Genomic DNA, 15,119 nt, shown 5'->3' with positions numbered 1-15,119 from the left:
AATGTGTAGTATATGTTAAAATAAATTAAATTATATAATTAAGTAATCTCTTTTGTTTTTGAAAAAAATAATGCATAAAATGTATCTGCTCAGCTCAGAATCCCTTGAAAAAAAAGGTTTAGTGCCAATGTGTCATTATACTATTATAGTTAAGTACAGTATAGTGTAGGAATATTGCAAGAATTTGGATTTGTTTTTTAAATTACTGTATTATTTTGATTATTCTGTTTATTAAACACAAAAGAAATTCACTATATCAATTAATTATTTTATTATCATTGTAGCAAAAGAAAGGTAATGTGTTTAGTGCTGTATATTAAGTATGTTTTCTAGCAAACTGTATAATATAATAAATAAATAAATATATTTATTGTAGAAACAGTAAAAAATATAAAGGAGAGAATACATTTGATATTTCCAATTTGTTCAGCACTTGGACCATTAGAACTCGATATTTTTCAGATATTAAATCCCTTAAAGTACCATCTGCTAAAGAAAGTAATGTAGCATGTGATAATAATCAATGTATACAAACAAATCTAACAAATTTTATATACTTATACAATTAAAGCAATTATAATATTTAATATGCCTTATAATACCATTTATTTTGTAATTTGTAGTTAGTATATTGATAACCATTAGTTATAATTGATAAGCGGTAGTTAGGTTTTTAGATATTTTAAAGGCGAATAAAAAGGATTTTAGTATTTTTATGTTGGCAAAGTTGGTCGGGTAAAAAAAAACAATATCTTATACGGGAATTTTATTTTTTCAATGTTGGCTAAACTGATCTCCCGAATTTTGATTTTGATGATATCTGCTGTTATCAAAATCGGGAAATCTGTACCAGCCCCGAAAATTAGAACTAAACTTATGTTGGTAATTCTTATATGTGCACGTTTGCAACACTGTAGATTTTCTTATTGCTTTGAATCATCTGTTATGTTATTGTTTTGGTTTTCTTTTCATCTTCATTGCTCCGATGGCCTATGTGTTATATATGATTTGTATGTTTGCAAATTTGTTTTTGTATTGACTTTTTTTAGTCCTGTCCTCCTGTGAGACGGGAGTTCGTGTAAAAACTAAAAGCTTTGCGTTGTTGTTGATTGTTTTTTCTTAATTATTATTATATATTGATTAGTAATTCCTGCATTGTGTAAATTTGTATCTTTTAGTAACATGTTTCAATCATTCTAGTTTCTTGTTTTTCTGTATTCAGTATAATCTACATAATCTACAGTAATTATTGAAGTGGATCAATAAAAAAATGGATTATAATGTGAGTATTAACGCCTTATTGAACATATTTATCACATGAATATCACGATTGATATTATATGTAGTGCATCTATTAACGTTAGTTTAAATATGTTTAAACTTGAAATCACTTAAGATTTAAATGCTCATATGTGTGGTCATAATTTATTGATTATTTTTGAAATATTCAGTATAAATTTTACTATGTTTAGCCGTATAGGTTATGTGAGAAATACCATATGTTAATCTTTTTAATAATATAGGTAACAGTAAACTTATAATTATCTAAAATTTAAAGATTGTTTGCATTACGTTTTTTACCAACACTGTCAGTATTAATTTATTCTAGTGTACCTAATTTTCCCAATATGTTTTTATATGCATGGTTGATAAAAGCAGATTTGTTTTGAAACATGATAATTATAATTATAATTTAGAATAGAGGATGTGATACCTGCATTTTTTGTCTCCATCTTATAAGTGCATAACTTACCAAGCACTGTTCTGTGTGGAAAATAATCAAAAAGTGTACAGTTTTAACTAAGAAACCAAATTTTCACCATGAAAAAAGGAGAATTTTAAGTATGTCGCACTGTTTTATTTTTTTCGATAAAATCAATATATTAAAAGTTATTAAAGTTTGGAAAACTTTTTTTTATTAATGATATCAAACAAATAAAAACACTACGACACAGAAAATATTATCTTCTATTCTGTGTTAACTTTTGTTGTTTCTGCTTGGAGTACAGACTAAGTGATTCTATCCCGCACTAGACAGTCTTTGCTGTGTTCTCTTATAGGTATAGTGACAATATATTGTAATAAAATACAAATAATGTCTAAATATTCAAAATACTTTATTTTAGGTTTAAGTGAATTGTGAAAATTGTAGTTTATTTGGTTGTTTTCTTAAGAGATATAAAATGTTGGTCTTTAAATGAGATTAGATGTAGAGGTAAGATGACTTCAATTTGTTTCATGTGACATATGTACTCTTTTTACTCCTGAACTTTATTGCGGATTTGAAGAATAGCATTCCAAGACATAAATAAATTAAAGGCACTTTAAACTTTAAACTAATGCCATCAATTTAATTTCTGGATTATTGGTTTGATTGTGGTAGCAACATAATTTTCTTAGATTGAGACAATAATTAATATTTATGTAAATGGGTTCAGGTATTGAGTCTTATATATAGGGTTTAGATTTGAAGGCAACATAATCAATAAAAAAAAGCATTTAAAATGTAAAAATAAGGCATTCAATTTACCTACATAAAAAAGCAATTCAAAAATATTCTACAAAAATAAATACAATAACTAGTTGGTATTAAAAAAAAATCAATTTAGAATTGTGATTTTGTTTAACTTTTGGCATAATTAAAAAAAAAAAAAAAAAACAATAAAATAAACATGTGAAAAAATTATTAAATGCCAATTGCGGTTGACAAGTGCAAACTGACGAACAGTCTTGAATATACGCAATCTAAACATATTTTAATCTTTAAATAACTTTTATGGCCACATCAAATACTCGATAAGGTGGTAATGGATATATCATTATAGCTATATAATGTTGACGATGCAACATTTTCATAAGCTCCTATCAATCTATACCGATAACAGCTGAGTATAAAATTGATTTAATAATCAACTGAAAATTAAACATAAAAAAGGCAAAAATACATTCATCGTCTTACGAATTAAATGAAACACATTTTTGTATAAAAATTAATTTTTTTCATGATTATAGAGAGAAAGGCTTTTGCCTTCTAATCCGAACCCTACTTATATAGTACCAATTTGTTGACTTAAATAATACTGTACATTATATCATTATGTCTGTTACCTTTTAACCGTATTATGACTGCATTTGATAATCATAAATATCGAGTATTTAAAATTCTCATCACTGTTCTATGTCAAACATCTGGAATAAATCAAGGTATCAAAAATGTAGGCTTTGATTAAGGTCCAGCTTTAATTAAATTGTTTTAATCTTTATTCTTTATTAGGTAGTGATCATTTTGAAGAACATAGCCTAGTAATATTAAAGCATAAGTTATAGGCTATAGGTATTATATTAATTTTTAATATTGATTGTTATGAATTATTTGTTATGTTAAATAGACTATTGATGATGACGATGTTGAAAAGTTACGTCTAGCTGCGCTAATGACGTTCAAAAAAAAATCTAATTTGCCTATAAATGCAATAAGTAGTACATCTGGAGAATTTAATAAGTTTGGAAATGGTAATTCGTTTAATAATCTTGCAAGAAGTAATAACAGAGGACGCTGCTTTCCAGCACCAAATAGATTATATAATAAACGCACATACACTAATGTAAGTAAGAATTAATTTTATGGTTAAAATACATTCATTTATAAAATGATTATTCTCATTATAGGTTGGTTTTCGAAGACCAACTCATGCAAACAACAATTTGATTGCAATTATACCAACAGATAGTGAAGGTGATGCCCTAAATGATTCCATACCCAAGAATTTCTCTAAAAATACTAATTCAAAACATAATATGAATACTTCAGATTCCACCAAATTGACAAATTTTCAGGATTTGAATAATGAAGGTAATTAAATAAAATATTATATTAATATCAAGGACCCTTAAAATGTATACTACATATTATTAATTTTATATGTATTTCTTTTTTTTTCAGTTTCTACAAAATTTAGCAGATTAGAAAATGAATCTGGTTCTGAAGAAAGTGATGATAGTGAAGCAGAAGATGGAAAAGAAGATTCAGATGATGGAGATGTCTTATTATTAGGCGAAGAAGATGAAGATTTAGATGATCTTGATAAATTAATGGATATTATGGAGGCTGAAATAGCTGGTGGAAATGTTAAATCATCTAAAAAAGAAAAAAAAAGCTCAAAACAAAAAAATAAAAAAGATAAGGGTACAGTAAAAAATAAGTTGGATGCTAAAACTAAAATAGATGAATCTCCTATACCTTTAAATCAACCCAAGATTATTGAAGATTTCAAACCTCAATTAAATCCACCAGAAGAAGAATTAGAATCTATTAAAACTTTAGAAGAAATTAGAAACACTTCATCACAATCTAGCTTATTAAAATCGCGTGTACCCTTGAGATCTCCATCGCCACCACTTAGAAAAAGGTCGATGTCTCCCTATAGTAAACTTCAAAGAAGGTCACCATTGTTAAGATCACCACGAAGAAGATCTCCCTCTATTGACAGATATAGATATCCATCTCCACGATCAAGGCCCTATCGTAGGTCTTTGTCACCTAGAAAATCACCTAGACGCTTGTCACCACTAAGGGAAAAAAATCTCTCCCCTAGACGATATTCGCCACTTAAATCTCGCTATCCCTATCGTTCACCATCTCCAAGAAGAAGGCGCAGATCTATATCACGTGATATATCACCTAGTAGAAGACGTTTATCACCGTTAAGGAGAAGAAGTAGATCTCCACTCAAAATTAAATCAAAATCTAGATCACCTAAGGTAAGACCACCTGTTAGAAGAAGATCACCTAGTCCATTAAAAAAACTTACAAGGTCAAGACCATTATCTCCTCCGAATACTCGACGTAAGGATAGTAAAATTACAGAAGATGATCACTTAAGGAAAAAAGAAAAAGTTAAACTTGTAGATAACCAAGTAGAATTCAGGCCAATAGATCCTGTTTTAGAAGCAAGAAAAAGGAAATTTGAATCCAACAAGCCAATTGAACCAACCAGTAAAAAAATTGTGTTAAAAAAAACCAATTCAGTTCCAGTAGCAATTCAGACTGAAAATGAAAAGAATACACCAGAATTAAAACCAAAAACTAATCATTTAACAAAGAAAGTGAAAAAAGTTGCACATTCCTTCCAGATTCCAAAAAATATAAGCTTTAAAATGAATAATGATATGGAAGCTGTTCATTTACGAAGAGTTGTAAAAGTAAATACTCCTTCAGACAAAATATGTAATAAGAAGCGACCCAGGATCGTGTTTGGACATGAGGAAAAAAATGAAACAGCTGTTGAAGGAGGTTTGATATAATCTTAATTTTACTAAAATTGTAAATTTATTTGTTGTATATTGATTTTTTTTAGATGACAATGCTGATAAACTTGTTGAGAATATTTCTGAATCAAATACCACTGTTACAAATATGATACATTCTGAAGCAGTAGAAGTATCTAGTGCATCAGAAGAAGAAGTATCAGATGAAGAAGTATCAGAGGAGGAAGTATCTGAAGAAAATGTAGATGAAGAAAGTGAAAAAGAAGATGGACAAAACTCCAGTGATAGTTGCGAGGAATATATTGAAGAAGAAGAAGAAGAAGAAGACGACGAAATTGAAGAGCATCACCAAAGAGTTGATGATAAAAAAGAATCCTTACATTGTAATGATACAGTTGATCTTAGAACAGAACTAAAACGCAGAAGAGCACTTCGATTAAATATGGTGAATATAAATAAGAAATTAATATATATATATATATATATATATATTTAAGTATTATTTCTTAATGATTTGTATTGAATGTTTAGATTCAAGTGGAAGTAAAGAAAAAACCTGAATCATTTTATCCTGCACGGTTATTACAGTCAGCTATAAGAGGTGTTGTTGGTTCAAGGTATGACTACAGTAATTTACTTTATAATACACTAAAGATTTTATAAATCATTTTAACTGAACATTTATGAATATTTTTAGCAGTACTAATGAAGTTAAAAGAAAAAAACATTCTAAAATACCGGAAATTAGCATCAAAACAGAAGGTTTGTGATATAATTTAAGTTTTTTTTAAACTTTTTTAAGAAAACACTACACTCACATGTGTTGTCTTTGTCGTACGAGTGCGTAACATAGAAAATTTTACGCTCAGCAGATCACGTTAACCTCCGTTAGTTTAAAATTTAGAGTGAATTGACCTCTTATAAAAATTCAATATACCATTTTTATCGAGAGCTCCTTATAAGCTTTTGATTATACTTTAACTTTAAAGTGAGTTATGAGTATTTTAAGATATACTAACAATTTACAATTTTAAAATACTCATAACTCGCTTTAAAATTAAAATTTAATAAAAAGCCTATGGGAGTCCTCGATAAAAATGGTACCTTGAATTTTTATAAGAGGTCAATTCACTCTAAATTTTTAACTAACGGAGCTGAAAGTGATCTGCTGAGCGTACAATTTTCTATGTTACCCACTTGTAAGGTGAAGACAGCACGTGCGGGTGTAGCATCCTCTTAATTTATACTTAAAAACTAGACCTCAAAAGTTGGGGGGTGTACATTATATAACTTCACAAATATTATGAAAATATATTTTTGATAGTACTATTAAGATACTGATAATATTTAGTTATTTAATAACACAATTTTTAATATACAAACTAACAATACAATAATTTTAATAAGTAATACATCTAAACATTTAGTTTGTTTTAAATGTTGTCTATTATAAGTCCTATAACTTTTGAGTTTTTTTATTTTTATAAAAAACATTTTTTTGCTGCTCATTAACTTGTTATTTTAATTACTATGTAATAGTAAAACAATTATCAATTACTCATTTTAAATAAGCATATTTTTGTTATGAAAACAATTATAATTTTATCTCTGATATAAATGAATGAAAAATAATTTTTATTTTTCAGGTAACTCAGATGGTCGAAGAGTAATTGTAATGAATCGAGACAAAACAAGGACTGACAATGGTAAAAATTATGTTTCCATTTAAATATTATTATCTCTTGGTATTTCCATCTCTCATAAACATAATTCTATAAGTAATAGAATACTCTTTCAAAATTGTTCAGCATATCTAACTAAAAAGATGTTTAACAACCCAATATAACTAGGTATTAAAAAAACTTATCTTTCCAATGAATGTTGTTTCAACATAATTTAATGGTTCATTAAAATTTCTTAATACTGATTTTTCAGTCCAAAATGTTATGCTTTTAAATTATGTTAACCACTATGTATAAAACAATATCTATTCAGACCGTAAGTAATATACTATGGATGTAGCCATACTCGTATATGTCTATCTATTAGATTTGATGCTAAATATTGATTGAAAAGGTTAAGGCTCAGTATTTGAGGTTTATTGTATTTTATCTTTGAACTTTTTAGACAATGCTCTCTTGGCCACAAATGTGTTTCATTAGCATATTATCGTGAATCTGAATAACTAAATTTTATTTTGCATTTTTATTGATTTCCCATAAGTGTATTGAAAAATATCGATTAATTGAAAACTCACATTAAATCATATCATTTGTCAAATAATATTTACCTACTGTATAATAAAATTGCTCTCTCATTAACTTACTATTAATTCACTTCTTAGTTCTTATCATTTTTTGTTGACTATTAGACCGATATACCACGGTCTAAGATTAGTAGTGAATATTATTATATCTACATTTTATTATTTTTTCTAATGTTCAATTAGTATCTGATTTTATCTCGCCAATTACAGTCATTACGTCTTTATTGTGTTATAGTGAATAACATATTATTATTGTACCTATATTTTATTATTTTTAAAATTATGAAAATTAATACATCAGTTAGTGCTTTTTTACATGGATTTGTGTCAAAATTTGTGGACAATATGTATTAATAAATATTTAAAAACTTATTTTTGTTTATTTAAAACAAATATTTGTAGTTTTTTAATGTTTTTAAGTCCAACTTTTGTGCTCTAGTTATTACTATGCATGAGTGAATGACTGATAACCAAATAGATATCACGTATACGCACAAACATTCTGAGTTCTAGGTTCCTTCTTTTATCGTGTATTTATAGATTTAGACCAACAAATATTCATGGTACACTTTTAGAAACACTGGTAAATTTCAAAATATCTTACAAATCATACTTCTTTACACAAAGTCTATCTTTAAAACTCATTTCTAAGTATTAGCTACCTATTGAAGATGGAGATAAGAAAATCTATCTATCTGTACTATTATTAATTATTGATCTTTTCCATCAAAACAACAAACCATTTCTTTTAATTTTTTTCAATACTATTACATTGTTTGTTTGCTGTTAATTATGTAAATTTTAAAGTAAAAATTATTAATATTAATATATATTTTTTACAATTTAGTTCACGAAGATTTTAATGATGCCATAGAATCGTATGCAAGTGTCAAACGTCTAAAGGGTAAATTAAAGAAAGGACCAGTGCATTTGAGAACAACAGGAGTTAATAATGATAATACAAATCAAAAAGGACTAAGGAAGATCATAAAGCGTAACATTAATGTTACAACTTTCGATCAGGTATTTTATGTCCTAATCACATGCATTTTTATCCCCTTGGTCAATTTATTATATGACAACTATTTTGTTTTCATTTTACTTTTATGGTGTTCTCCAAAATTCAAATTAATTGTAGTTTAGTTTATTCTTTTGATTCATAATAGCAATTAATTAATTTTTATTCATAGATGTATATTTTATTTACATTCCATTCTTCAAAAGTTATATTTTTTAATATTTATTACCCAATAAGCTCGTGCTATTTGATATTTAAATTATCGTTTAATTTTATTGGTAAATATTAAATTTGGGACACTAATAAGTGTGTTGTATACTTGATTTATTTAAGATTCTAAACTACAAGGACATTTTCAAAAATATCTTGATTACAATTGTGTACAATTAATAATCCAGTATGATAGAAAACATTTCTACCCATAAAGATAGTATTATACAAAATAAACCAATTTCACAAATATTGTACATCAAAATTTGAAATTAAAATTGTCAATTTGTTGTCCCATATTCTATTCTATTTTTAAGTTTTATCCCTTTTATTATACGTTAGCTTGTTTAACCAGTATTATTCCTAAGTAAAATAATAATATATATTGATTTTATTATTAAATTCAAATAGATTACTAATTGTATTTAAAGAGACTGATTTTTCTTGAACTCATAAGACTGTATTTAATTTATGCAACATTCATTCCTTATGTTTCATCAATCACTTTTGATTCATTCATTTTTTATATTAATCAAGTTACATATTTTTTTAATGTTAGACTAACAATTATGTAGTTGAAGTAATATAATTATGTATTTGATTTCATCTTAAGCTATTTATGTTTCATAGATTTCATAATATATACTATATTTTTATTTTTATTTATTGGTAACTTCTATTTTCAATTTTCATATATTTTTAGTTTTGAGTACAATAATTTGCAAATTTACTTTTTTATTTTAATTAGGCTCGGATTTTACCTGGTTAAGATATTAAATTTAACTATTGAAAACTTTTGTATGACAGTATCTAAATATTAATAATAACAATATTGTTACAGTATTGAACAGTTAATGATTCCTTTCCCAAAGTTCATTACATTATTCACTCCATACATTCACACAAATATTTATTTATAAAACAAATCCTATAAATTATATTTACTATACTTTTAATATTTAATTTTACCTCCAAAATGTCCTGTTTAAGTTACAATTTATTGTTAAGTGATTAACAAATACAATATTCTAGTTATTATATTATTGTTATTTAACTTTTGAAATTAAAATGTATTATGGAACGGAGTGAATGTTTCAATGTATTTTAAAATTTGTTTTCAGTGTTGATTAAAAGGTTTCAATTAAGAAGTTTTAAAAATAATAATTTTATAATAGACCTGTTAATTACTCAAATGTTGTTTGCTAAAATAAGATAAGGCTTTCAACAATTTTCAACTAACAATAACCTTAAAAGTTAAAATGTTTAACAATTGCTTCTAATGTGTTTGATGTTTAATAATTCATATTAAATAAATTATAATATAATGTCATACTTTTTTTAAAACCAAATTGTCCTTGGTCAAATAAATGCGTTTCCAAGAGTATACAACTTTAGAGTGAAATGTTTAATAATTATTATCAAAAAATACTTTAAAATTGTTTGTTTATATATATGAATTTAATTAACTAATATACATATTACATTTACATATTTATTTTTAAGATTCTTGGTAACACCTCGGGCATTTTTATATATATATATACAGGATGATAGATTTATAAAAAAAAAAAAAATTATTTCAAAAAGTATTGACTTTTTTCAAAATATTTTTTTACAAAGTTTCAAGTTGTTAAAAACCCAACGTTTTTATTTAAAAAAATATATTTTTTATCTATATCATTTTTTAAGTTTTTTACTTTTTTAAATAACAACATAGGTTTTTTTTTAATTTCATATTCCCAAGCAGAATATTTTTCTAAATATTTTGACTCATAAAAATCGAATTTAGGACAAGTAGTTTATGAGTTATAAGTATTTTAAGTTTAGTCAAGCGGAGTAGTGGACAAACATTTTGCTGGGTAACCCCATACCACTCCACTCTGCCAATCAAAACTTTAAATACTTATCACTTATGAGTGATTTAGGACTAGTAGTTTATGAACTACTAGTCCTAAATTCGATTTTTATGAATCAAAATACTTAAAAACATATTCTGCTTGGGAATATGACATTAAAAAACTATGTTGTCATTCATAAAAGTAAAAAAACTTAAAAAATGATAAGGATAGAAAATATTTAAAAATATAATTTTTTTAATAAAAACATTGGTTTTTTAACAACTTGAAACTTGGTAAAAAAATATTTTGAAAAAAGTCAATACTTTTTTAAATAATGAGTGTTGTTTGATAAATCAATCATCCTGTATATTATTGGTATATAAGTGTATAGAATTTTGAATTATTTATAAAAAGCAATTAAATCTTTTTGTCTAGATGTCGTATATTCTTAGAAACATGTTTTAGATCAATTGATGATTTGGTCTTGATAGAACGTTCTATGGTATTTATTCATAAGTTTCACTATTAAAATAATAAATACCCTACATGCAATATAACATCACTACCACTACTAATGCGTAGGTATCCTGCCAGATGTCATAATTTCGTACCACTTGTATATGTAAAGTTGTGTTCAATATTTAAGGCATGGGCTGCCATTCTATTTTTTTTATGTATAACAATTTAAGCCAGACATATATTTTTCATAATTTGCCCAATGTCTAATCAAGCCACTTTAAAATTGTTTTCAACTGACAACTGCAGTAACTGGGTTACCCATTACATTTTAACAAAAGTAAAGTTGAATATAATTTAATTGCTAGTCACAAGTTAACAATGTTTTAAATATACAGAACATAATAATATGACATAATGTAGTGTAAATCCGGCTTTTGAGAACATAACCTGCAAGTGTTTTTAACTTGTTTCAATTTTATATCAGAGTTAATTTAAATATTATATATTTGGGTGCCCATAGACTTTTTTAATATTTATAAATTAAAAAAGGATGAATGTAGTTAACTTCTCTCCTGTATAATCAGTTAAGCTTTCCGAGTTATTAAGTTTATCACTAATGTATGTGTCAATTTAAAATTGTCTACAAAAACGATTCTTAGCAAATACGGTCAGTCATCCTATATTACCAAGTATAGTCATGATATATTTTTTTATTGCTTTTAAAGCAAATGGTTTTACTATTAGTATTAAGATAAATTTATTTAATATCTTATTTACAATATTTGTGAAATTTCGGGCAAAATTATTTTATTTTATTTCAGTATTAACAACTTAAGGAACATTGTATTAAAAAAGAGTATTTTTATCGACAATTATAGAAAAATCTTTAGTAAAAGAACAGTAATTTTTTAGTAACCAAAGTTTCCAAACAATTGTTTTAAAATTTTAACATATGTTCATATTTTTAAAAGTAGCAATAAGTATTCTTTTTAAATATTCAGACAAAAAAAGAAAATCCAAATACATTCATTGCTACACTAAGAATCCGAAATTATAAACTTGAAAATTTGCTTAACTTGTTTCTAATACAAATAATAAATAAGTTTAACAAGGTGTCTTAAATGTTCACTCCAATTTAATATATTACAAGTTAATTACCTAAATAAGTGTCTTCAATGTGGTAATTCTTGCTAATGGTTATGCAATGTATATGACTCGGATAAGCAGAGGTACAGTAGAACCTCGATTATCCGAACCTCGGTTATACGAACCTTATATTATCCGAACTATAATTAGTGTATCCGAACATGAAAATTCATATCTGGCCGGTTATCGAATTTATCACAACTATCGTTTTTGGATTATTATTAGTACAGGTTATGTATGTATATTTTACGTGCGTCGATCATTAGTAGATAACCAAAACGCAACGGGCTTATCTAAACGACGTCCTCGGTTTTACTTGTCAGTTGTCAGTTTAGTTCGGGTCTCTACCAATATTACGATTGTCAAGTGTATTTAAAGTGTCTAATAAACTTATAAACGTAAACGTCATGTTCTTTACGATGGAACAAAAAATAGAAATTCTAATGTAATGTATGTAATTCTAATAAAATATTAATAACAATAATAAATATTTAATTATAAAAATAATAAATAGTTAATACATACGTAATTCTAATTTTTTTTTTTTAAATTTCCAATATCTGAACTTTTGCGTATCCGAACTAGGTGCGGTCCCAATAAGTTCGGATAATCGAGGTTCTACTGTGTATAAATAATTCTTAAGAATTAAGTCACTTATAAATTATATATTTTATACATTTATATTGATTAAATAAACATATAAAAACATCAAACAAATATTATGAAGTTTATAATTTAAAATTTTTAATCAACACTGTTTTATTCAGATATTATAATAAAAAATTACACTTTTTTATTTATGATATTATTTTATAGTTATGTATTATTAGGTTTATATCTAATGTACTAATATTGAATAAAAATTATCAAATTGATTTATAATTTATATTATATTTATGAAATTATGTGATGATAATAATAACAAGTTATGTTAATTTGATTGTTATAAATAGTTATATCTTTTGTGAACAACTAAATGTATTATGTCCATTTTACAAAACTCACTGTATGTTTAATAATTATTATTTAAACTTTAAAGCTTAAACATTTTTTATTATATATATATATTTTAAAATTGTTTATTCTAAGAATGTAATATATCATTTATTACTATCAATTGTTTGATTTTCTGTCATACTAAGAATATTTAATATTCCAATTCTAATTTAAATTACAGTTATAATTTAAAATGAAATGTAATTTTTTGGAAAAACAATTTAATTTATATTAACTATATATTAGTCATGAAAATATGACTACTTACTTTAATAAATTTTATATTTATTGTGGTTACATAAGAATTCTTTTTACAATTTAGTTAGTATTGTTATTATATCATTTTTGTTGGCCCTATTTCTCATGCTTTAATATTAATTCACTGATTTATTTTTATTAGTAATGTAGTAATTATTTTTTTATTTTATGAGATCCAATTTCAGTATATGAAGTAATTAAATGCTAAAATTGTAATTAAATTACTATTAATTGGGCTTACAAATATGAATTGTATGTTTTTATTTTGTAAAACGGACATATTGTAAACAAAAAATGTAATATAGTTATTTGTATTTTGTTCACTCCGTTTCGTGTTTTTAAAACCGTTTTCATATGTGTTACGTATTGAGTAAGCAAATCGAATGTTGTCAATTTTTAACCGAAGTATGAATTTTTATATTTTGCCACAGATGTAGGTATCCAAAAGCATTTTCTACTACAAAACAACACCAGCGGCATTTTATTATTATTAAAAATTTACATTTTCAACTTGGATGACTATCAACTTGTGACAACTTAAAATATCTTGTTAAATTTTAATGTTTACATTATTATTATTATTATGTGTACAACTTCCATACATAGCTTATGTATTTGTTTTTTTTGTTTGTAATTATTAGATATTATATATCTTTGATAATTGTGTTTACCAATTGTAAACTTATAAAATATTTGATAAAAAAATATCAAATGTTATTCAATGTAATAGAAAATTATTGTTTTATATTTGAATTATATTATATATATACTTTTATAAATATAGATTTTAGGCATTATATATATAATTATACATTATGCATACTTAGGCGCCTACTTTTTTTTTTTTTGAACACCAATTTTTCTTATTTTTAGATTTGTATTATAATGGTAGCCTAGAACTTATACAATTAATTTTAAGTGTAATTGAATATACTTTAAATGATTATTGTTCTTGATTAGTTTTTTTTTTTTTTAATCATTGATCAATGAAATACCTGTAAATGTAGAAATGTAAATTATTTTTATTGTCGCCTAAAAAATTATTATAATTATTTCAATATAATGTGTGTAATGCGATTATAAAAAAAGTCTGTGATTATTTTTCATGTAGTTGTAAGAGATATATATATGAAATAAACAAATATGCAAATAAATAAATAAATAAATGAATAGTTTTGATTATTATATTTTCCTATTAATCTATTTTCTGTTTCAAATGTATAGTGAATTCATGTGTTCTGGTTTAATGTAATTCTATTAAAAATTATATTTCATATATTTTAATATCTAATGATAAGTAATGGAACTTAAAAAATTGTGACACTAATTTTACAGATTCGATAATTTTTAAATTATACTATTTTTAACTTATAAATTGTTTTAAAATTTAACCATGCCTATAAAAAGTAAAATTAAATATTTGGCAAAAATTGTAAGTATCTACGATCATCAGTTTTTGAGTTACTACAAAATAATATCAATTTATTCAATATTTACTATTTAGTGTTGCAAGTTAAAAGAAGTGCAGAGAATTTTTAATTCTAAGCTAATGATCAAGAATAATTGATCCTCTCTCTCCCTTCATACATTCTTAATGTTCTGAAAGTCGATAATTGTCTACAATTGCCAAACCGTTCAACAGTCCAATGTTTTGTTGTGC

The 15,119-nt window shown here is 25.0% G+C and overlaps 1 protein-coding gene across 3 annotated transcripts; it reads left to right on the top strand.

Annotated features, from left to right (window-relative positions):
• Window positions 1–982: 982 nt before the first annotated feature.
• Window positions 983–14,629, top strand: LOC107168599 (uncharacterized). Of its 3 annotated transcripts, none has more exons than XM_015518085.2 (10): window positions 984–1,282; window positions 3,390–3,605; window positions 3,670–3,853; window positions 3,944–5,293; window positions 5,358–5,713; window positions 5,800–5,885; window positions 5,969–6,030; window positions 6,915–6,974; window positions 8,382–8,557; window positions 13,891–14,629. In XM_015518085.2, the coding sequence occupies exons 1-10, from the start codon at window positions 1,271–1,273 to the stop codon at window positions 13,894–13,896; spliced, it is 2,508 nt and encodes an 835-aa protein (XP_015373571.2). In that variant the 5' UTR covers window positions 984–1,270; the 3' UTR covers window positions 13,897–14,629. The 3 variants fall into 3 exon arrangements, with proteins under 3 accessions (XP_015373563.2, XP_015373571.2, XP_015373579.2); XM_015518093.2 differs by having other exon boundaries at window positions 985–1,282; window positions 5,966–6,030; XM_015518077.2 differs by having other exon boundaries at window positions 983–1,282; window positions 5,966–6,030; window positions 8,382–14,629.
• Window positions 14,630–15,119: the final 490 nt, after the last annotated feature.

Source organism: Diuraphis noxia, unplaced genomic scaffold (assembly GCF_037042655.1).
Source record: "Diuraphis noxia isolate RWA-SAM2 unplaced genomic scaffold, SU_Dnox_SAM2 contig0004, whole genome shotgun sequence".
Taxonomy (NCBI): domain Eukaryota; kingdom Metazoa; phylum Arthropoda; class Insecta; order Hemiptera; family Aphididae; genus Diuraphis; species Diuraphis noxia.
This window is presented reverse-complemented; position numbering and strand designations above follow the sequence as displayed.

Coding starts and splice junctions, on each gene's coding strand:
- LOC107168599 (XM_015518077.2), top strand. Junction 3,854..3,943: donor TCAGGATTTGAATAATGAAG/GTAATTAAATAA, acceptor TTTTTTTTTCAG/TTTCTACAAAATTTAGCAGA. Junction 5,294..5,357: donor TGAAACAGCTGTTGAAGGAG/GTTTGATATAAT, acceptor GATTTTTTTTAG/ATGACAATGCTGATAAACTT.